This window comes from Leopardus geoffroyi, chromosome D4, assembly GCF_018350155.1.
Source record: "Leopardus geoffroyi isolate Oge1 chromosome D4, O.geoffroyi_Oge1_pat1.0, whole genome shotgun sequence".
NCBI classification, from domain to species: domain Eukaryota; kingdom Metazoa; phylum Chordata; class Mammalia; order Carnivora; family Felidae; genus Leopardus; species Leopardus geoffroyi.
The window spans coordinates 63,475,894-63,499,472 of record NC_059342.1 but is presented as its reverse complement, the minus strand read 5'-3'; the positions used below and the strand labels follow the sequence as shown (position 1 = coordinate 63,499,472).

Sequence of the window (23,579 nt, the reverse complement as noted above, 5' to 3'; positions counted from 1 at the left end):
AGTCTGAAGGCAAGAAAAGACCAACGTCTGAGCTCAAAGAGTCAGGCAGGAGAGGTTCCCTCTTACTTGAGGGAAGGTTAGCCTTTTTGTTCTTTGCAGCTTTCAGTTCTTTGCCACACTATGGAGGGCAATCCCTTTAGTCTGCTGATTCAAATGTTAATGTCATCCAAAAACTCCCTCACAGACATATCCAGAATAACGTTTGACCAAATGTCTGGGCACCCTGTGGTTCAGTCAAGTTGGCACATAAAGTTAACTATCACAGCATAGGTAGTCACTAGATCATTTCCATTTTATAGATGAGTAAACTAAACCTTGGAGAGGTTAACTTCCCTCAGCGCACTGAAATATAGATGAATTTACAATAGAGATGCATTTACAGTCTTCCTCCAAAACTCATGTAACTCTTATTTCACTCATCTGACAACAGTAGCTACCCAAGTTGCTGTAGCTAGGGATGAAATAATTCCATCCTCTCTTACCTGTTATATTATAGCTTCCACTCTAATGGAGGTCAGGGTAGGGTCCTTATACTTTTTAAGTTTGATTAGCCTAACATATAATAGTAAAAAAACTGACTTTCTTCTGGTCCAGAGACACAGGGCCTAAAATACTTTGATATTACTACACAGTTAGCGAGAAAGAGCAGACCAAGCAGAGGTGTATACTGGCCTCAGTGAGAAAGGTTCAGTGAATGTTGTCCCGCATTGTCCTGAATGAGAAAAACTGGGACCAAGAAGAAAACCCACTGCTGGAAAAAAATCGAGTTCAGTCAACTATAGAAAAATCACCTTGGCCATAGGACTAGGTCTATGTAGTAGGCTTTTCTCATGTCTTATCGAAATATCTGTATACACTATTCAACTTTTGGCTTGTGATTTCATGCTCACCAAGCAACATTTTAAGCAATAAAATGGTTTCCTAGACATCCTAATTACAAGATGGGATATGGGTAGGAGATGTCAAATTCTGGACACCAGAGTTGTTTTTTAGTTTATGAACAGAATGATAGAGATAATATTTTAAAATGTATTTGCATGCTTTTCTCTGCATTTCCTTATTCCCTTTCCACCCCCCCCAGCTTTTATCTACTTGCCTTGGGGGAGAGTTAGGATTGTCACAACAACAACATGAAGAGAAGGAAAGAGTTAATGTCTCCCAAAGGAATAGATTTTACCCTAAAAAGTCTGGTTTAACTGGAAGAGAGGGAATTATACTTAATTGGAAAGATAGGATTTTTTTCCCCTCTACTCAGTGGGACAGAGAGGCTCATTAGGAAGTTTAGATTGCTTTTAGAAAACATGCAGAGAAATGGGTTACATTTTTTATTCTGCTACACTCAATAAGAGTCTGTCGCAAAGGAATTGGCCATCTTTGAGGAACTCAGTGCCTGTTTTCAGGCCAACGGGGCTGTGGTCCAGACCCGATGTTGTGACTTCTATCCTGAGATTCCTGCCTAGAACTAGAGACCATATCCTCCTTGCCTTGACACTCCCTTCCCCACAAGTCGTGCTTGTGTTACTACAAAAGTTTGGAAATGCAAATGGTGGTGGTAATAATTCTATCCTCAGTATCTAGGGAAAGCATCACAGAGCTATGGCATTTGAACTGCATCTCAAAATATGTTTTTTCTTTTGAAGTTCTTAGAATAAAGATGCTACAATAATAAGAAGTAATAGGTCTGATGAAGGGATACATTCTTAAGAATCCTATAGAGACACACAGCAGGTCTATTTTGCTTTATCATTTAATAAGGATGTTTTTGAAAAGTTAGACTCCAACTTCATGCCAGTGAGGTGAAAGTCATGGTGATAAAGCTGGTATAAGTTCACCAAAATCAGTGATTTCAGCAGGCAGTGGTAGATTAATACATACACAATGGATCTTGGTATGATTACTTTTACCGAATCTGTAAGTATCTATTTTTAAGGCGGTCAAACAACTGAAAATCCCTCTAAGGGTGAGTTAATTCGCCACTGGTGACTATTCAGTTAATTAGCCCTAGACCCCGAACTAGACAGAGTCTACCCAGACAATAGGCAGCTGGAGTGGAGGTCCACCTGCCTGTGTTTTACACTTACCCCTGTGGCTGCCGAAGGACAGACAGAAGAAATGCCAAATGAGGGAGTAGTTAACTGCGTGGTCCCTACAAAGGCAGAAACTCTGTTGGCTACAAAGAGGGAGCACAAGAAGGGGATGTAAATGTTTTGTACAAAGTTATGCATGATGAGTCTATGTGACTTGAGTGAGCCTGGGTTTACTCAATTCTGAAATACTGTGGGACATCCCTTGAAACGGAGGAAAAAGTGCTTCACAGGATGATTCGAGACAGAAATGACTTTATATAACAACATTAAACATCGTTATCCCAAGAGAAGAGTTGTTCTCTGTTCCAAAACATTTGAGATAAACTGGTAAATGGAAGTTCCTTTAAAGTTAATAAGGCATGGATAAAGAATACACACACACACGCACGCGCGCACACACACTGGAACACTACTTGGCAATCAAAAAGAATGAAATCTTGCCATTTGCAACGATGTGGATAGAACTGGAGTGTTATGCCAAGTGAAATAAGTCAGTCAGAGAAAGATAATATCATATGATTTCACTCATATGTGCAATTTAAGAAGCAAAACAGATGAACATAGGGGAAAGGAAGGAAAAAGAAGATAAAAACAGAGAGGGAGACAGACCATAAGAGACACTTAAATACAGAAAACACACTAAGCGTTGATGGGGGTAGGGAGATGGGCTAGATGGATGATGGGCATCAAGGAGGGCACTTGTTGGGATGAGCACGGGTGTTGTATGTAAGTGATGAATCACTGGGTTCTACTCCCGAAACCATTATTGTATTATATGTGAACTAATGTGGATTTAAATGAAATTAAAATATATGCATATAAAGTTAATAGGGTAAAGTAAGGACTTTTGTTTTTTTTTTAGACACTATCTTTTTTTTTTTTTTTTTAATTTTTTTTTTTCAACATTTATTTTTGGGACAGAGAGAGACAGAGCATGAACGGGGGAGGGGCAGAGAGAGAGGGAGACACAGAATCGGAAACAGGCTCCAGGCTCTGAGCCATCGGCCCAGAGCCTGACGCGGGGCTCGAACTCACGGACCGCGAGATCGTGACCTGGCTGAAGTCGGACGCTTAACCGACTGCGCCACCCAGGCGCCCCTAGACACTATCTTTAAGGAAAAGAGCTTCATACTCACCCTATTCTTCACTCTGCTCATAGGTTTACTTGGTTTCATGGGAAGTCCATAGGTTGTAGCCTTTTATAGATGCTGACACACATAGGATACCAAAATGAACAAGACAGGTTGAGGACACAGGCACCAGCCTTGCGTGGTATAAACGCTGCTTTCCCAGGCAGAGTAATTTCTAATTTTAGAAATGTGTGTGCAGTTAACTGGGCTCCACAAGGGTCAATGGGCCGGAGGGTAGAGTATCAATGGGTCAATTGATTTTGGGCTATCCATGAACATATCAACCCATCCTGGGAAATCTGGATCAAGAATTAGGATGCAAACAAGACGCCTGGTACTCACGACAAAATTCCTGTAGTAGTACCAGGAATGACAGTACATGACAGACTAGTTCTAGCACACATCTTCAATTCAGCGTGGTGGGAATAGTACAACAGCTTTAATGCAACCCTATTCCTTAAGACGAACTGGGGCAATCTGGTATTTCATGTGTTTGCCTCCAAGATATTTAGCACCCTTGAGAGTGTAGTTGCATAAAGTAGGGAAATGAAGCCAATTTTTTGAAACAAAAAGACTACTCCTGGCTCTTCTGCTCTTTAAATCATCCCACTGGTACCCACTCCCTCTTCTGAGTGTGGGATCATGCCTGTTTGCATTCTCTGATTCAGAAGCTCAACATACAGCCCTTCTAGCACAGTTTAAGAGAGAGAGATCTTCAGAATTTGCCAAGAGAGGCACCCAGACGTTCATGCGTGCTGAGTGCAGCTCCCTTATCCTTATCAGTCCTGTATCTAAATGTATTTATCTTTCAACTAGTGGTGGTACCATTCAGGCTCCATTCAAATTCTCTTTATTTGCAAATAAGTCATTGTCTCCTTAGCCAAACTGGGAGGAAGTCTGGAATCCATCCATTTGGCAAATTTAGTTATTCGCTCTGTGAAGTTGCTCAGGTCGACATACTTCCTTAGCCTTTCTTTTGTTCCTTCCCTCTTCCCTCTCACAGGGAGTCAGGCTTCTCAGGCTCCTGTGGGCTTTCCTTAAAAAGAGGAAAAGCTCATTATGGAATTTGTTCGGAGGCTATCGCGACCACTCGTCCTACTTAGACAGAGGGCTTTGTCTTTCGTAGAAGGCCGACGGGGAAAGGTCCTTAGCCCTAAGAAATGAATCTCAAATGGCAGGCTTGAAAGATCAACGTGAGGCCTGTGAAGTGCTTGGGGCTAATTGGGGCAACCCTAAGGTTGCCATGGCATCATGGAAGGAATCAGACTGGCTCAGCGGTCCCACAGATGCGAGCCCAGAGATGTCCCTTATTTCCAAGTGTTGCAGTGTGGTGTCCTCTGGAGTGTGGCTCAGTCATGTACCGACACCCCCCAAGCCCAAGGCCAGGCAATTGGTGTCTGTGGCCAGAGCGCTTGTAATACTTCTGAGAGATCCTTCCAGATGGAAACCGGAAAGCAAAGTAGAAGGATAACACTCACTTTGTCGACTGGACTTCTGTTCTTGGAAATACTGTCTGGTAGTCACACATTTAAATGGCCTCTCATTTTGACGAGAAACGGGTAATGTAAAATCCATATAGCCTGCCAGCGCTTTTCAGAATGTCTTACCACGAACAAGGAAATAAAATCAAACCCTCATTGCTGTTATGAAAACAAAATCCTCAAATACGTTTAGAAAATGAGTCACTCACATAAGAGACTCTTAAAAACTGAGAACAAACTGAGGGTTGATGGGGGGTGGGAGGGAGGGGAGGGTGGGTGATGGGTATTGAGGAGGGCACCTTTTGGGATGAGCACTGGGTGTTGTATGGAAACCAATTTGACAGTAAATTTCATATATTGAAAAAAAAATAAAAGCACGCAAAGTATCCAATGGAAAAAAAAAAAAAAAAGAAAACGAGTCACTCAGAAATCGGGCAACGTGACGCTCGGGTAGCTTATACGAAGTGGAGAGCTCAGAGCTCGCACATTATTCCTTCTGAGAAGCAGAATGCATCTTCCTGTACGATGTGCTTTTCTTACCTACATCATCCCCTGAACCATCTAAGCAGGTACATCACATTGAGAAACCTTTGAAAAGACGCGGACTTGGTTCAGAGGCATCTCGATTTAGGGGAGTCAGGAGGACCTGGGTGCTCACACCGGTGCTGACATGCACAACACTGCCTTGGAAGAGTCACGGCTTCGCTGGGCTGTTTGGAGAAGAACCACATTACGTGTGTGAAAGCACATGGTATGGCATCCAGGATGAACAAAGCTTCCCGTGTTCTTTCCCTCCTCGCCTGCCTACCCAACTTCAGCCAGACAGAGCTCAGGTGCGTGTGAGAGCATGAGCGTGGAAATGAAAATAACCTCAGGCCAGAATGAAATGAGAGATCAGGACAGGTTTTAGCAGAGGTCACTTTCGTTTTTAAGAACTAACTTTTTATTGGCAACTCAACATGGGCAGGCTGAAAACCAAGGTTTTCACATCCAGGTTGTGTTTCCAAGTGTCCTAATAATTGCAAGAATTTTAAAATTTTGCCTCCACATCCCCAGTCCCACCCACCTCCACTCACACTCGCTCCCATACTCCCCCACGAAAAGACCTACCAGTCATGCCTCTGCTGGCACTGATCTCAGCAGGCATGGAACTAAAAAGTGTAAACATGTGTTGGGTTCACTTCATTGTGGCCCTTCAAATACCCAGGGGATGAAGCTTAAAACAAACGACAGGAGCCGGAGGACATTTTGTGATAACTTTTTTTTCTTCTCTTTAGAAAAAAAAAACAAACAAAAAAACGTACAAAAAAAAAAAAAGCTAAGAAGAGCCAACATGAAAGTGTCAAGAAAACATTCTGATAGGTCCAGACAAGGGAGTTCCTTCTCTGAAAGGAGTTACACGTTAGTTATTACCATGCTAGAAAAATGAGATGCAGTTAAAATTCTAGAACAATTAAAAACCACAAAGCCAAGCTGTTGCTCTGCGGCTCTAGGTTGTAGATGCTCCGATACCCTTTCTGTAAAATAATACTGTGCAAACTGTAAAATATTCATTTTCATAGAAAGTCCATACAATATGATATACAAAACTGTTGAGTTGACAGGGGAGACTGGTACTGGTTGTTTTTTGGAAAGAGGTCTGCAGTGTTACCTCCCAGTGCAAGGACATGATTCCAGAAAGATCTTGAGTTTTTTTTTAGATGGGAGAAGACTTTATCTAGGAGAGAACCATATAACCCCAATACCCCTCAAATCCAGGAGTCTCTGCCACTTTTTTATGTAAGTAAGTGACTTCACTAATATAGTACTTTAACTTAGAATACAAAACAGGTCAAGAGACAAGAACACCAAGTTCTTTGTGAAAGGAATGTTTCTTTCTGCCCAATTGATTTGAGATTTACCATTAACCAACATTGCCCTCCCTGCAACTCAAAAGTTAATTTTCATTAAAATTTAAAAGCTCTGGAGGAGGCAGCAAGTGCAGGAATAAAGGGATAAGGTGAATTGTTACAGTAATTTTATTTCTGTGCCTATAAAACTGAGAAAAGAAGGTCTGTGTACAAATATCACAAAACAACATCAATCATTGAATCAATGTGGTTCTTCAATGCGCACTGGAACAAGAAGAAAATTTTGTTGGTGTAAAATTCTGGCATAAATATATTAAAGCTGACAAAAAAAATCAGGGCAAGCTACATCACTTCCTCATACAAAAAAATGTACAAAACATTAGCTTCTAACTAGATAAACATAATACTTGTCTTCACAGTTTGACATCAAGTAACTGTGTGTCTTGAAGTATCGAATTGGAGGGTGATAAAAAAAACAGCTTGTGACACATCAGCTGTCTCAGGTGACTTCGGTCATGGAGGCAGAGTGATTCTGTAAAGACAAGCAGGTGTAATCTCAGAGTCGGGCTGATTGACTCATGCACACTCACTCTTCCCTGGCTGTGCCCTTGCTCTCTTGTCTCCTGACTTCATACAGGCTGTTCCCTCTCCCTGAAATGCTTTTCCAGGGCCTCACAAATTATCACTGTTTCTATTAAATCTTCCCTGATTTTTCAACCAAAAATAAAATAATTTCTGCACCTAAACTTGGTCTCTATAAAGTTGTCTTGTATCATACTTACTCTAGAAACATTTAAGGATCTCAAAGTAACTTCAGCTGCATTCCACATTTTTAATGTGGTGTTTTAATATCAAATGGTTCTGATTTTTGAAAATTTTCTGTATGATTTATTCTTTGAGTCATGAGCTATAAAGAAATGAGTTTAATATTTTCAAATGTACAGGGTTGTTTTAGGTATAGATATCTATTTTTTTCCTAAAGAATGTAACCTGTGTGATATTGATCCTTTACAATTTCTTGAGACTTTTATGTGATTTATTTTCATAATGTTTCATATGTTTTGAGGATTGTATGTAATGCACATTAGATCTTACTAATCATCTATATTTTCACTATATTTTATTTGCTTATTAATTAGAGAGAAATGTGTTACAATCCATACTCTGATTGCAGCTCTGTCCCCTTTTCCTCGTAATTCTATCGATTTGAGCATTTATGGCTTGTTTATATAACCCCTACCTCTTGTTTACATAACTTCTATATACAGGTCCCAACATTTCCTCTTTTGTTTGAACTTAAACCCCAGTCCATGGGGTTGGGAAATGGCTTAGGAAACTGTGGCTTTAGATCTGATTATTATTGGTTTCTTGATTCCTGTTTATGTTTAAAATACTAGAGATTCATATATTCTTGAGAGCTCGACTACAAATTTTAGAAACTAAGTATTTTGTTTTTCAATGTACTTTTTATCTGTCATGTTTGTGAAAACTACAGCTTGATGCATTTCTTGCCATAATGTGAAAAATGACTTTTCCTTTATGTCTTCACTTTTATAATATGCTTCCTTTTTGAAAAAAAAAATGTAAATTAACAAAGCATTGACCCAACATGTTTATAAGATTCCATTTCAGAGTAAGCAGTAAAGATAAAGTAATTCAATAGGCTAGGATAACTAAATGGGTGACTTTGGGCAGACTTCTTTAACTTTCCAAGTCTTGTCTTCTATTTATGATATGATATCTACAATACCACTAGTTTCAAATCAAGGGGGCCCTTAGAATTCCTCTGGGAATATTTTCTGAACTATAAATATTCTTTTACCTCATGATTGTTGGATTAGAACCTCCTGGGGTAAGGTTCTAGGCACCTGGGTCTCAGCACCCATTAGATTCTTTTTCTGCTAAAGAAAAAAAGGTCTCCCCTTCTTCCCAAATCTGGAGACATTGAGAGACTTTACACCACACCCAGAGTGAGTTCATACAATTGTTTCATTTCTAACTTCCTTTTGTTAACATAAGCTGTGTTTGACAAGTGCACAGTTGCTCAACACCAAGGGCGTGGAGAAGCAGAGCACAGCTCCAAGCTGGTCTCTTTAGGGTCACAATAACTCTGTGGGATTCAAGAACAGGGTGTCTATGAGATTACAAGAACTCTACAGGACCACAAAATTATGCTTTGGAAACCTGACCATTTTTGTTTTGTTTGGATTCTATAATTACTTACTTTTTGGTTTTTATTTAGTACTTGGGAAAGATTTTAGAAAATGAACCCGGTCTTAATCAACTATGCTAAAGGAATCACAGAAGACAAATATTCAAATTTTAGTTGATTTTCAGAAAGGAATAAAAAGCACTGTAACTCCATGTGGTAAAAGGGAAAGGTGTCTCAGGAGGAAGGAAAGGAGGGTGACCAGGTCCCCTCTCCAGCCAGACAGGCTTCTCCTTGAGGTCTTTTTTTTTTTTTTTTTTTTTTTTTAACATTTATTCATTTTTGAGAGACAGAGACAGAGCATGAGCGGGGAAGGGGCAGAAAGAGAGGGACACACAGAATCTGAAACAGGCTCCAGGCTCTGAGCTGTCAGCACAGAGCCCGACGCGGGGCTCGAACTCACAAACTGCGAGATCCTGACCTGAGTCGAAGTCGGACACTCAGCCGACTGAGACACCCAGGCGCCCCAACTCCTTGAGGTCTTTTGAACAGTGGGATAGATTTCGCACGTATGAATGCATGCTCTGAAGAGAAGTTCCTATTTTCTCTCAGATTCCAAAAGGTCTTCTCCCTGGGAAGATGGTTCTATCCCAGATATTACAAAGGAGTCAGCTTCTAATAGCAACCACAGCTGTTGGAGTTGACTAGGGAGTCCTTGCCCACAGGAGAAACCACAGGGCAGATTTCTTTTGGAAGAACTGTAGCTCAGTTCAAATACAGTATCCCTTACCGCATGTTTCCATTTAATGCTAAACTGCAGACTTCAGAATGGAATTTCTCTTGAATGAAATGCCAGGCCCTATGGTATAGTACAGCAGGCGGGGCCTTTGGCATTAGATGGGTCTGTTTTAATTTTAACTGGGTGACCTTGGGCATGTTTCTTAAAATCTTCGTATTTTACTTAACTTACCTACAAAATGGAATTTATAACAATTGTAGGATTATTGTGAGGACTGAATGTGATGGCTTGCAATAAATGCTAATTTTCTTTTCTTGACCCAACAAGTAAAGGGTATAATCATCCTAACTGCCCACATGAAAACATTTTAAATAAAGGTGGATGCTTTGTTACTTGAGTCTTCTATAGTTGGTGTGGAAGGCATCACTTGAGAAGTCAACTTTCTAACCAGCGTCCTGTAGCTTCTCTTTGACTAGCCTGCAGAAGTCCTGTTCACTGTTTATTAATTTCTGTCTTCTGTGGGGGTTCAGATAGTGACTATTGTCTGATTTTTGGTTCTTGCTTTTGTCTAAAGTCTCTAGTTCAGGTTTTGTTTCTGGCTTGCCTCTGCCCCTGTCAAACATTCATTTCATGCCTCATGAATGCCAGGAAATATGGAGAGTAAATAAGATATGGTTCATAGGGTTCAGATCCTCAAGGTCTCCAAGCTCTTGGCAGAGGCAGATATGAAGGGGCATTATTGGCATTAATTGTGCAGGACAATCACACAAGGGTCCATGAGGTCCTTAGGCCCAAGCCTGTTATTCAGAAATGGCCTTGTTGTATCCAGATGGAATGATACACATGGAAACAAAGATACATGGGCAGATTGAAGGAAGTTCAACTCCTGCTCGTAGTGAATCATAATATATATTTTAAAGATAATCTTTCATTCTATCTTGTGGAAGAGCAGGTTTTGAAATTCTGTTTGGCACTTCATATTTCGATGTAAGTGGAATCGCCCCAAATACGACCTAGATGTCTCTATGACCTCTGTGGTCACTATCAATGGTCCTGAGGGAGAAGAGAGAGAGAAGTCTGGAGAAGGCTTCCAACAGAGGGTAGTGCTTGAGTGGTGTTTGGCAGAAGGATGGGGTCCAAAGTTGATGTCCTTAAACTGGGACGTTCAAGGCAAAGTAGAGAGCATTTAAAAGAACACAGAGACTCCCATGTTTGTGGAACTCAGGAGGTATTTGTTTGCTTTTAAAACTCACCTTTGTCTTCAGTTGCTTCACTTCAAAAGTAGAGGAAACCACTCTGATCTTATCAGGTACAGAAACATAATTAGATAGACTTTCTCTGGTCTTCCCTATCTCACCATTTCATTACAAGGGATCATGATTTAGCTCCTTTATCACTCAACCTGCATCGATAGGCTGTATATAAATAAACCAGCAATAGATTTTTTAGTATGTTACTTTTTTTTTTTTTTTTTACACTTATTTATTTTTGAGAAACAGAGTGAGACAAAGCGTGAGCGGGGGAGGGGCAGAGAGAGAAGGAGACAGAATCTGAAGCAGGCTCTAGGCTCTGAGCAAGGGGTCAGCACAGAGCCTGATGCAGGGCTCGAACCCACAAGCTGTGAGATCATGACCTGAGCCGAAGTCGACGCTCAACTGACTGAGCCACTCAGGTGCCCCTTAGTATGTTACTTCTTAATTAAATCAAGTCAAAACGTTCACCTTAATACAGGTTGGGGGAAAAACAAACAAAATACTCGGCTCTGGGTTTAATGGAGAGCCCTAGTTTTCCCAAGATGGAAATAGCTTTAGTGTTTTGTTTTTCTCTTGTTAGTAAAATTAGAAAGACTTCACTAAATGTGAAAAGAAATAGGAGAGTTCATCTCAGATACCGGATAGTTAATAATCTTTAATAAGGGAAAATATTATTTTATACTATATTGATAATTCCAGTGGGAAGTGATTTGCTTCTCCCTTGTACTATCTATGAAAATGGTTTTGTAAGGATATAAACATAAACACGATTTCAAGATGAATAGATTATTACAGGAAAACATTTTAGTGGGACTCAGCCTGGCCTGACAGTAGAACCCTGTTTTGTTATTGGTTATCTCCTTCTCTGCTTAGAGAACCACTCATCTCAGCTCTCCTGCTTGCTAGCTACGTGGCCTCAGGCAAGTTCGGTGAACATCGCTATCTTCATATTCCTATTAATTTTTTTTAACGTTTATTTATTTTTGAAGGAGAGAGAGAGAGAGAGAGCGAGCAGGGGAAGGGGCAGAGAGAGAGCGAGGGAGACACGGAATCCGAAGCAGACTCCAAGCTCTGAGCTGTCAGCACAGAGCCCAAAGTGGGGCTTGAACCCACGAACCGTGAGATCATGACCTGAGCTGAAGTTGGACGCTTGACTGAGCCCACCAGGCACCCCCATATTCCTATTTTTTAATCTGTGCAGTGGAACTTTCCTATCGATTCAATAGGTTTTTGTTCAAATAAGAATGTAGTTGTAAAGCACCTAGCAACTGTCCCAGGCAAAAACAAGTGTTTGATACTATCTCTCGAGGCTGCTTTCACTTGGCGAATCTTCTGCATGGCATTTCCTGTCTTCTCAGACAGAATACACTTCTTTTTCTTCATTTGGATTCACAAAGCACCTTGGGAACCTCTGATTCAGTATGCCATATTATGACTACTCACTTATATCCACCTTCCTGATTATCTGTGAGTTCTTCGAGGACAAGGACTGTGCAGCTAATCATTTTCTGTATCTCTGACATGAACCAAGGCCCTGATGTAAATAAGTGAGTATGGTTGCATTAAAATTTTTTGATTGTGGTCATCAAAATAGATGCAAAAGGACACTTAGTAACCTTTTTAAGGTTTGTTTTTTTTTTAATGTGCTTCCAGCTCACATCTATTGCTGAATGTAACAAAACCTTCCTCTTTCTAAATATTGTCCTAGTCACTAAACCAGATTGGCCTCCCACATAATTGGTCCAAATTTCATAAATGTGGTATTACATAGCTCAAGGTGTCTTAAAGCAGCTGGGGTTTAAGTTAGACATGACTAAGAACTTCCTGAGGATTCATGATTGCCACGCCCCAGAATAAATACAGGACTATTGAGAGAAGATTGAAGTTCTTGAAGCCTTTACCTCAGATTTGATTAGCGTTGAGTGGATTCAGTGGTATCCTGCTTCCAGTAGAGGAATGGATTAGCTGACCTCCCAAGATAACCGGCCTTGAGCCTGTGGGTTTGGTTTGCTAAAACCACTTTACTGTACCTGTGCGCTTAAGGTTTCCAGAGGGCTTTCTATCCTTGGGAAAGCCATTAGGGGCACTCCACGGGGATCCTCGGGTTTGGATTTGGAAGGAGATCCTTGTGTTCCTTTAAAGTTATGGACCACACACATTCCCTGCAGGATGAGGGGAAAAAAGACTGGAGTCAGACTATAGCCATGTATGCCTGGGCACCTCTGAGGATGGCAGGCCTTTCCCCCTAGAATATCGCTGCCATAGTGACTGTCTTCTTTTGAGCCAGTGGGTCATAGGGGCCATGCAAAGACCTCGGGCATAGTTTAGGGTGTCTACTGAACATGTCTAGGGGCTGATGAAGCATCTGACTGATAACCACATGGCCAGTGGTAATCAATCCACCCCACTAAGCCTGTTTCCTCACCTGTGAATGGAAATAACAACACCTATCTCACAGATCTGAAATGATTAAAAGACACAACGAATGTAAATCATCTTATAACAGCAGCATAATTTATTGAGGGCCACTCTGTGTCTGGCATGGTCCCGAGGACTTCACCTTCCTTCATTTAACCCACTCAGCAATCTTACAAGGGAGGGACTATTATCATATTCAACTTGGGTAAGGAGGCACAGAGAAGTTAGATAACTTGCCCAAGGTCACACAGAGATTTCAACTCCACAGCCCCTTAATCATACCACTCTACTCTTTTGCCTCTTAACAAGCGCCAAACATATAGCAAATGATCCATGCTGACGAGTCTTTCACTTCTAAGATGACCCTCCCTAAATTATGTGACTACTGTTTGCTTGAGATTAAATAACTCAAAATAGTGGCACTTTTCCTTTATTGCTTCCATGAAAACACTTTCCCTCTAAACGACTGCTCACTTTTATTTCTTACTGAGGCCCTCCTTCATAACTGAGTCTGTTTTTACCATCTTCTCTGCTTCTTTTGCCCTCGTAGAGTTTATCTGTCTTTTTCCACTGTCTTCATTGTTCTGCATCTTTGTTTCTATACCCAGTATCTTTGAATCTTTCCCATCACTCTTCAAACCCTGCAGAACATTTACATAAATATTCTCTACTTGGCTTTCTTCCACCTCACTCTCCAGCTCTGCTTAAACCCCCTCGATTCAGGAAATGGGGGAACTGGGAAACATAGGAACTCTGAAGTTGGAAAGACCCAGGTCAGATTTATAGCTTATTGGCTGGGTGGCCATTGAGTAAGTTATTTATCTTTGAGCCCCATTTTCTTCATCTGTAAAATGAGGATAAGAATAGTGTTAGGGTTGTCCTAGGAGCACATGATTTGGTGTATATACAGATTAGGGCACGTAGTAATTGCTCAACTAATCACAAACCCCTGCCCTGGCTGCTTTAATCTTCACCATAATGCATATGTGCTCTAAAGTATGCTCCTGGTCTCACAGAGTCTTCTCTTCCTGTCTTCCTGTCCAAGTCTCCACTTTGGGAGGCTTCCAGTCTCTTCGAAGACATCTTTCCCCTCCCATTTCCAAGCTCAGTGTGTGTGCGCATGTGAGGTGTGCACATGTGCACATGCAGACAACAGGAAGAGCATGGGGTCTGTCTCTGCCAGGGTAATTCAGCAACAGTTCTGGGTCTTACATAAAGACCATTTGTGGAAAACAAAATTCGACATTTGCCATCAACTGGGAAGGCAAGAACAGAGCAAATAATAACTAAGTGGTAGGAAACAGGGCTGCAAGTTAGTGAGAGAAAGGAAGGTTAATACTAAGGCAGAATTTGTACATGTGGCCTTAGAAAATGCAAAGGATGTCACAGATTTCATCCCATAAAGACCTCATGAAATACCTCGGGACAGTCTGTACCGTTCTTCGTCTCTAGCTGGGGATGTTGGTCCCGGGACTGATGGACAGCAAAATTTTTTGGCTTTTGAGCCTAAGCCTTCACTGATAGACTATTGATCTGTCTTTGAAAACCCTCTCTTCTCTTGAAGTCACCCGTGCCCTTTCCAAACTCTTTGAAAAGCAAACATTGGGAAATATCTCCTATGAGAGATCAACACCTCAGGATCATTCAGCACCGCTTTTCCTGCAGCTTCACACAGACAATTTGCATTGAAGTCCTTCATCTTTCACTTTAGAAAGAAAGCCTGGGTCCATTTAAAATAATTTGGAATTAAAATGGAGCTTCCCCATCTCCATGGGGAGATCAGTGTTTTGAGCAACTGGGAGCATTTCCTGTATCTCAGCAGGTAAAAATGTTGGAAACTCTGAGTTAGAAGTTAGGAGAGGCATAGGTGTATTTAGTGTGTTGGGAAGGGCAAGGAGGAAGGCTAGGACAACGAAGAATCATCTATGTATAATGCCAGTCTCTATGGGTGCTTTGGACCAGGATAGGCAGAATGGGAGGAGGGACATCCGGTCTGTGATGGCTATTGTCTTTTAGGGGAAGCTTGCTGAATATTATTAGGGGATTCATTTCATGCACAACATAGGACTCTCCAGTCCCAGTGATTTACTGTAAATCCTTCCAGGTATACTTTAAATCCCTGAAGAGTATTTACAAGTTGTACCTCTGTGGTATGCCCTTGTGATAAAATACTACACAGCAAGAAAGATAAATGAATTATTGAGACATGCTACCATGGATGGATCTCAAAATAATCATGTCAGGTGAAAGACGGCCAAGAAAATGAATACACACTATATAGTTCCATTCATATGAAATCCTAGAAAAGGCAAACTAATATAGAGTGTTGGAGAGATCAGTGGTTTCTTGGGAATGAGGGGAATGGATGAGAGAAAGATATATGTATGTCAAAATTTATCAAATTGTACACTTCATGTGGCATCTATCATCTTCCTATTATAGTTCAATAAAACTGTAAAAAGACAAAAATTAACCTCTTCTCTTCCAGTCCAACTAAGATTAAGAAATTACCTAGTTGAGCAGGTGGTGAGGCCCCCATCTATTTGAGGAACTAAAATCATCAGAAAAGTAAAGATACGGAGAAAACTATATCAGCCAAAACTCTTCTCCAGAAAGATTATTATATGTGGTTGAGAAGCCACTTATAGCAGAAATAAGCTGAGAGCCAAGTGTAGGTGAGAGCAGAAGCCTTCTAAAAAGCCTGGGAGTGGCTAGAGGAGTGTTTTCATACTGCAGAGTGGGATATGCAAGTCTGGGCCAGAGCAGAGTTTCTGAGGGTGCGGGAGAAGGGGCTGTCTGCTTCCACCCAGGCTCTTTGTTTTCTGTTCTTCCCTCCTTAGTTTCTGCTCTCGATACATTCTGAACAGATATTTAAAGAACATTGCTTTAAAAATAAAATAAAGAACACTGCTTTGAAGGTACGCCAAATTACTAGTCTGCTGGACCCCAGTCCACAGCCCAGTGTTGAAGGAAGCAGAGCAAGCCGCCCTCCACAGGCATTCGTCTTTCTGACCCCTTGGGGGAACATGCAGTCAGATTTCTGAAAGAAAGGGTGCTTTAGAAGTCATTTTTGCAGCAAAAGCATGCGTAATACTTGGAAGAAAGTTGCAACTCACAAGGCTGGGGCGGGAGGAACACGGACTTACACTGCGAAGTCTGGCTAACCTGACAGCCTTGCAGAGGGCACGAGAGGGAAAAAGGAAGAAAGAGGGAAGCTAACCTACCAGAAACAGGGCTACAGCAGTGCCCAGGATGAAGCCCGCAATCACGTCGGAGCAGTGGTTCCGATACTCAGAGACCCGATTAAGGCCTGTCAGGAAGGCTGTGCAGAGGGTCCCGAGGCACAGCACTGGTTTAGCCAGCCGACTGCTCTTTGTCTTGATTGTGCTTGTGATGTACATCTGGAACAGGACAGAGACCAGCAAGTGACAGGCAGCCTCCTTGTGCGGTGCAAACACATACATGCACAGACATGCACCAGCACATGCAACAGGGGCCGCGCCCAAGTGGCCACACTGACTAGTTGAACAATTCCACTAAGTCAGGTAGGAAAGAATTTGGGTGGGAAACCAGTGCAGCAAGAACAATGGATGGCCGTCTCCTAATCATGTTTTGTGTTCTAGTGGGCCCGTAAACAGAAATAGCGATGCAGAGAGTGACCGCATAATGAACATCAGAGCGTGCAAGTTTTATGCAACAAATTAAAGAATCACTTGGAGTATAAGGAAACCCACATAGAATCTCAGATACTGAAGAAACCTTCTGTGAGAATGAATTTTATGAAAGAGAAGGCCAGGTAGGCGAGTGGCTAATACGTTTTACTTTTGGTGTCTCCCAGAGTTCTAGCTGATTCTTCACACTTGTGAGCCACAAACACAAAAGCATTGACTGGTTAGTTGATTGGCTGCATTAGAACTTCCAGATGGGTGTGTCACACAAACAGGTTTCAGTTGTGCTAAATTCTCACGTTCCTTGGAACAGCTGTGATCGGCTCTCTGCATTCATTTACTCTGGTGTTTAAATTTTTAAAAAATGTTTTATTTCTTTCTGAGAGAGAGAGTGCAAGCCGGGAGGGGCAGAGAGAAGGGGACAGAGGATCTGAAGTGGGCACTGCGCTGACAGCACGAGTGAGTCTGAGTGAGGCTGGAACTCATGAACCGCAAGATCATGACCTGAGCCGAAGTTGGAGGCTTAACCTACTGAGCCACCCAGGTGCCCCTACTCTAGTCGTGTTTGAGATTATTGAACTCTATGTGTTTTAAAATATCGAACTTTTCTATGGGTTCCCCGACATCCAAAAGGTTGGGAAAGGAGTTCCTGACCTGAGGAAAGGATGATGTAATTTATGGCACCTGAGATGTGGGCTGTTCTTATCTATTGTGAGGGGCTTGGCAACACTCTTAAAGTTTCATCGGCTCAGTTATCTAATGTATGTCTGGTGGCCTAGAGCCTCTTTCAAAGAAGTAAACACGGTTCGATCACCTGTGCAATGGTTATAAGAAACCACTAGAGGGCATTACTGATCCATCCCATCATTTCTTTAGACCCGATCAATGAATTTGCAACTCTGAGAAACAGTATGCTAATACTTACAGTCTACAGTGTGTTTGTATGGCCTGAGCACATACAGGTTCAGTGGATGCATTTTACAATGTTACAATGGAAACTTTTACTTTTGTAGAATGATGTTTCAACAGTGGTGTGAATACAGAAGATGGAATTCTCTATCACATGTAATAGATGACCTACGAAAGTATGGTTTGATCAGTTACAAAAATTAGAGCACATTACACCATTCTGGGGCTGTATAGGAAATGTTACTTAACACCTACACTAGATATATTTAACTCTAGTATTTTATCTTTTTATGTTGTTTTTTTAATTATACCCTTTATCAATCTTTCCTATAAGATTACAAACTATAAGAACAGGGGCTTAGGGTTAGTTTTCTTCACGGTATTAACTAGTCCTTAGGAGATCTTTGTTGAGTAATTTCTGAAAGCACTTCACACATAACAGGGGCTCAAAAAATGTTCACACAATTGGAGTCTTGTATCACGGTTTATCTGATTATAGTCTGTGGGGCATGATTTGAATTGGATATCTGAATCCTTGAAAACATCTGCTATTCTGAGCAGACTTCTTTTTTCTCAAAAGAAATTTGTATCTCATTTGATGAGACAATAGATTAGGAGTAACAGATTTATTTTTATAACGGTGTTCTACAAATTTCACACCTCAGTGGCTTGAGTTCAATAAATATGGGTAGGAAAAGGGTTCAGGAGTACATTGCTTCATAGAACTTAGGCTGTAGATAATTTAGAACAAATGGATATTTTGAAAGTTGGAGAATATGCCAAATGCCTGAGAGGATTTTCTTTGTTTAAAGAATACATGGTCGGCCTGCCTATCTATCTATCTATCTATCTATCTATCTATCTATCTATCTATCTATCTATCATAAAGCAAGGCTCACCAAGCTATGATTGATCTGTTTGAGGCTTCTATATTATCTATGTGCATGTTTCCTAACATGGGGCAGCTGAAGTCATTTTTTCTCTCCTATTCATTAAAAAGCAGGTTTAAAAGGAATAACTAGGAAGACTAATTTTGGGTAATTGGTGGTTGACAAATTCATCCTATAGATGTGATCTTGTGAATGTGATGCCAAGGAGCCATCATTTTAAAGAGAATATTCAGCAGTTTACTTGACGCTGTACTGAGTAGACCAGACGTGTAGTCAGTCCCCTTCTTTCCACCCTGAATGTAGGCATCCAGGTGCTGGCAGGGACGCCCTTCAACTGGAGGCAGACTGTCAGCAGAGAGTGCAGTTACTCTCACTTGAGGGGGTGGGAACATGCTCTCCTGGGGGGTGGGGGCGAGTCTTGCTCAGAACCTCTGGGAAGAAAGGATTATTTCAAAGGGGTCTTTCCTCTGCCTTCTCCTTCCCTTCCATTGAGATTCACTAGACTAGTCCTACCTGGAACATAAAGTTCAAGTAAGGAAAAGATGTGTTTTTGACCAATAGTTGTTCTTCCCCAGGGAAATGCATAGGATATCGGCCTTTGAGCTGATCCCTCTACTTGTGTGCTCTTGTTTCTAAGGAAGCATAGGCCACAGAAAGGGGAGATGAAGTCATTTCCAAAATGGATGCAATTAAAGAGTAGGAAAGTAAAAGGGACAGCATGGTTTCTTCTTGTATTTTAAGATGTGGGACCCACTTTAGTTTTTCTCTGTGACGAAAGCAAACAATGTAGAGAGAACATTGTACACTAGCGGGGGCAGTCAAAGCCTGTAGGATTTGGGGAGCAGGGACAAGTGAACTTTTGGGTGTTGGGGATCTGGTAGGATCACCCTTCTGTTCTGGGTAAACGGTGAAGAAGAGTGTCGGGAGGAGCAGAGGAAAGCTGTGTTTTTATCCCGGGTCTGTTGCACCACCCACGCAGCCATTCACATTAATGCCCACACCTGCAAACTTGCAGGCAGGTGTGAGAAATGTATGCTGTCCTGGAACCAGTGGAACTTTGGCAAAGAGTGCTGTTGTGAGCAGTGGGAGGATCCCCGACAGGGTGCCAGAAGCCTGGGTCCCAGGTCTAACTGTGGGTTCTTACCTATTTCTCTGGGGCTCAGTTTCTGCATCTGTAAAATGGGAAGATTTGACTAAGAGATTATCCACATTCCCAAGTCAATATCCTCTGGCAGCTCGGTATGTTACCCTGGGGTGTTGGGGCGGGGGGCGGGGGGGGGGAGGCAACGGTATGGTGCTATGCAGGAGAAACACGTTGTAACAGGACTTTAAAAATCACTCTAAGTGACTGTGACAAAAAAATGAAGGTGAGGAGGGCAGAGAGACATGTATCCCAGCCGACAACTCATCTTGGGAGTGCCGGCAAGACTGGGCTACTCACCGTGGCATATAAGGCGGAATAAATGCTCAGAGCGGCATGTTTGGAGGGAAAGGACCTCCGAGCCTTTTCTATCACTTCCATGTCCCCGGTACAAATGTTGCCATTGTTTATGAACTGGTGGTGTGCTCGGCAGTCTGTACTGGTGTAGTTCGGCTTGCACACTGTCAGGAAGTACGGGGTTAGGTGCCCCGTGACCACCTGTCCGGCGTTTACAAAAATGTCAGTAGCAAAAAGTCCGAAGGCAAATACCCCTACAAGGAGATTTGAAACGATTAGCAATGGTGAGGTGCACCGTTGGTTGGTTTTGTCCCTGAGAGGAAAACATAGCAGTGAGAGTCCATCAGAACCTACCAAAAATGATCTCGCCAAATTGTCTCCCCAACCTTTATCTTTGTAGGGAGTGGTGCCTGCTTCCCAAATCATTATTCCATTCAAATTGATGCAGATATTCTGTGGTTAGCATTTTATCATTTTGTATAAACCAGAAGCAGCATGTTCTAATGGGAAGTACTAGACTTGGGGAATCATACAGATTTGGGCTCCATCCAGCCCCAATGTTGCTGACATTCACAGAAGTTATTTGCCTTCTCTGAACCTTGGTACCCTCAGTCACAAAATGGTTGGGGGGAGTGATACCCTTGGGGGACAAGATTAAGTAGGACAGGTACAAAATACTCCCTTTGGCGTCAATAGCTACTCAACAGTTCCTTTTTTTTTTTTCCAGTAGAAAATATATTCTGCCTGCTCATGTTTGGAAATGCAAATACTCTGAGGAGGGGATATTTATGACATCATGGCGGCTGAAGTGAATGAGGTTGTTAGGGAGTTATCCTTAAAGATAAAAAAGGTCATTCCAGAAACCTCGATTGAATTGGATGTTTCATTTGACAGTTGGGCAGAGAAAATGAGAAGAAAGGGAGAGTGTTAAAGAAAAATGTTGGTGACTGTATCGGTTTCATACAGCTGCTGTAAAAAGTTACCACAAACAGAGTAGCTTAAAACAACACAAGTGTATCTTCTTAGAGTTCTAGAGGTAGGTTTCCCTGGGTGAAATCAACAGGTTAGCAGGATTGTGTTCCTTCTGGAAGCTTGAGGGTAGAATTCATTTCTTGCTTTTTCCAGATTCTAAGCTGTTTTACATTCCTTATCTGTGACCCCCTTCTAGCAATTATGTCCCTATGCCCTCTGCTTCCATTGTCACATTTTCTTTGACTCAGAGTTTCCTGCCTCCCCCCCACCCCCGCCTTTTTTTTTTAAAGTTATTTATCTTGAGAGAGATTTTGAGTGAGAGAGAGAGAGAGCGAGCGAGAGCGCGCGCGCAGGGGAGGGACACACAGAGAGAGAGAGATTTCCAAGCAGGCTCCGTGCTGCAGGCACAAAGCCCAGCGTGAGGCTCAAACCCACGAACTGTGAGATCACGACCTGAGCTGAAAGCAAAAACGGGACGCTTAACGGACTGAACCACCCAGGCACGCCTCCTGCCTGCCTCCCTCTTATAAGGACTTTTGATTACATTGGGTCCACCTGTCCAACCCAGGATAATCTCCTCAACTCAAAAGCCTGAGTTTAATCACACCTGTAAATTCCCGTTTGTCATATAAGGTAACAAATCCACAGTTTCCAGGGATCAGGATATGGACATTTTGGGAGAGGAGGGCGTTATTCTTTCTGCCACACTGACTTTGCTGTCTGGCTGAGAATCCTGTGGGTAGGCTGGATTTCCTGGATTTTATCTGTCCTCTGGCAAATTCCACGGGATTAGTCCCAATAAGATTGAACATGGTAGAGCAGAATTCTTTATAGGAAGCTTCACTGTGAACTCTTTCAAAGCCTACACAGTACAGCTATAGATTGTCAGTGGACTATTGTCTGTTAAAAATATCAAAGGGGGCTGTGCAGAGCCGAGGTACATACAAGTTACTTGAAAGGATAAAGACTTCCCAAATGCAGCTCAATTATGGGAGAAGTTGGCAAGTGTGAGAGTCAGCATTAACCCTTGTAAATGTCAAGGATCTGCTACAGTTTCAGTTAAATTTGTACCCAGCTTTGACTCCCATATTCAACGTCCTCCATCTGCAAATTGTGCTGACATCAGCACTGAAAAGTTGATCCATTATAGCAGAAGTGAAGACAAGTTTGGCTGAAACCTTCATCCGGTTTTCATTTTGATCTGTATTGATTGCTATAATTTTCTTTTTTGTGGCTTTGCCAGGATGTGCTTTATCACAATGAGAACTGGCTCTTTTAATAGCTTCAGCCAGCTCACTCTCAGAGGGTCTGACCTCTGAGAGTAGGCAATCGTTGATCATTCGTGGCAATTTTCCCCCCAGGTTCAGGAAGTCTGAATGGTTAGAGATTTTTTTTTTTTTTTTTTTTTTTTTTTTACACCTTTAAGCAAGATTCTTAAAGACTAGGTCTCTGGCTTTTTCAAGGGGCAATAAGTCTGTCTGGGCATACTTTTCCAGGAAACCAGGGTAATTTATGATTTGAAAAAGGACAAGTGACAGCACTTTCCTCTGGCGTTTTATTTGTCAGAAGTGCTTCCAATTAGGGCGGGTTTGTTCTTTCTGAGACAGGATTTCTAGGCTCCTAGGATGGGTGTCTGAAATGCCAACTCTGTGGTCCATGGTGATTCTGTGATGGGCAGCTCTCCTATTTATTGTCCTGTGATATTTTGCAGAAAGTTGCTTTCCCTCTTCTTTGCCTCCTTAGGCATCATCTCTGCTTCTCCTAATGGCTTAACAAGCATCTGCTTTCCAAACATTTCATTCCGGTGCATTTGATCTAGCTTCAGAAGGGCACTGTCACAGGCCACCTGAATGTCACAGGCCATGCCAACAAAGGGCGGCAGAACCTGAAGCAGCGATTCACAGACAATGTCCTATCACACGGGGCTTTTGGAAGACACTCCAGCCATTGCCCTTAACCCTGAGCTACTTGTGTGTATTTTACAAGCCTCAGAAGCTAACAATAGCTCCTTTTGTCCTCAGGGTCAGGTGGAATACCATTTATGGTCTCTGTATTGCAACGTATGATTTCAAGGGGATGTTTTTAAAATGTCTATTGAACCTACCTTGGTGTCAAAAAATTCTTTAAGTGAGGTCATATTTTTGAAATTTTAACAGATACATTTTTCATTCCTATAACCCTCCCTAGTGGGTTCTATTTATCTTATGAATCTGCTCCCAGTAGTGTTCCTTGCTTCAGGGGAGCTGATCGCATTTATGAATGAATTTATAAGCTGACACAATAGCCTAAAAGTAAAGTGCTTTTGATTTGCCAGAGCTGTGTGCTTGAGACACTTGTTATTGTTGTTGCTTTGTTTGGAATTCCAAAAAGGCTTGGATGGGAAGACTGAGAGCCACCCTTAGGGGTGGGGGGTGTGTGGCTGAGGATGCCACACAAGGAGGCTGAAGGAGTGGAGAGGCACTCCCATGCTCCCTGCCTCACGCTGGCTGACAAACCCAGGGTCAGGGCAACAGAAATCTCCAGAATGATTTCTGGAAATCCATTTGAAGTGTGTCCTATCCTTCTCAGGGTGTAGCTCAGGAGCTGCAAGCCTTT

At 42.0% G+C, this 23,579-nt stretch overlaps 1 protein-coding gene across 6 annotated transcripts in view; it reads right to left on the bottom strand.

The window, feature by feature from the left end:
- Window positions 1-5,941: 5,941 nt before the first annotated feature.
- Window positions 5,942-23,579, bottom strand: part of PLPPR1 (phospholipid phosphatase related 1) — a 326,466-nt gene continuing 308,828 nt past the window's right edge. For 5 of the 6 annotated variants that reach the window (XM_045470343.1, XM_045470342.1, XM_045470340.1 and 2 more), the window contains 4 exons: window positions 20,016-20,266; window positions 16,332-16,508; window positions 12,720-12,851; window positions 5,942-7,080 (listed from right to left, as the gene is read on the bottom strand). In XM_045470343.1, the coding sequence (XP_045326299.1) occupies window positions 7,048-7,080; window positions 12,720-12,851; window positions 16,332-16,508; window positions 20,016-20,266 (593 nt within the window). In that variant the 3' untranslated portion in view covers window positions 5,942-7,047. Of the gene's footprint in view, window positions 7,081-12,719; window positions 12,852-16,331; window positions 16,509-17,778; window positions 19,747-20,015; window positions 20,267-23,579 lie in introns of those variants that run through there. The other variant, XM_045470345.1, reaches the window with a different exon arrangement.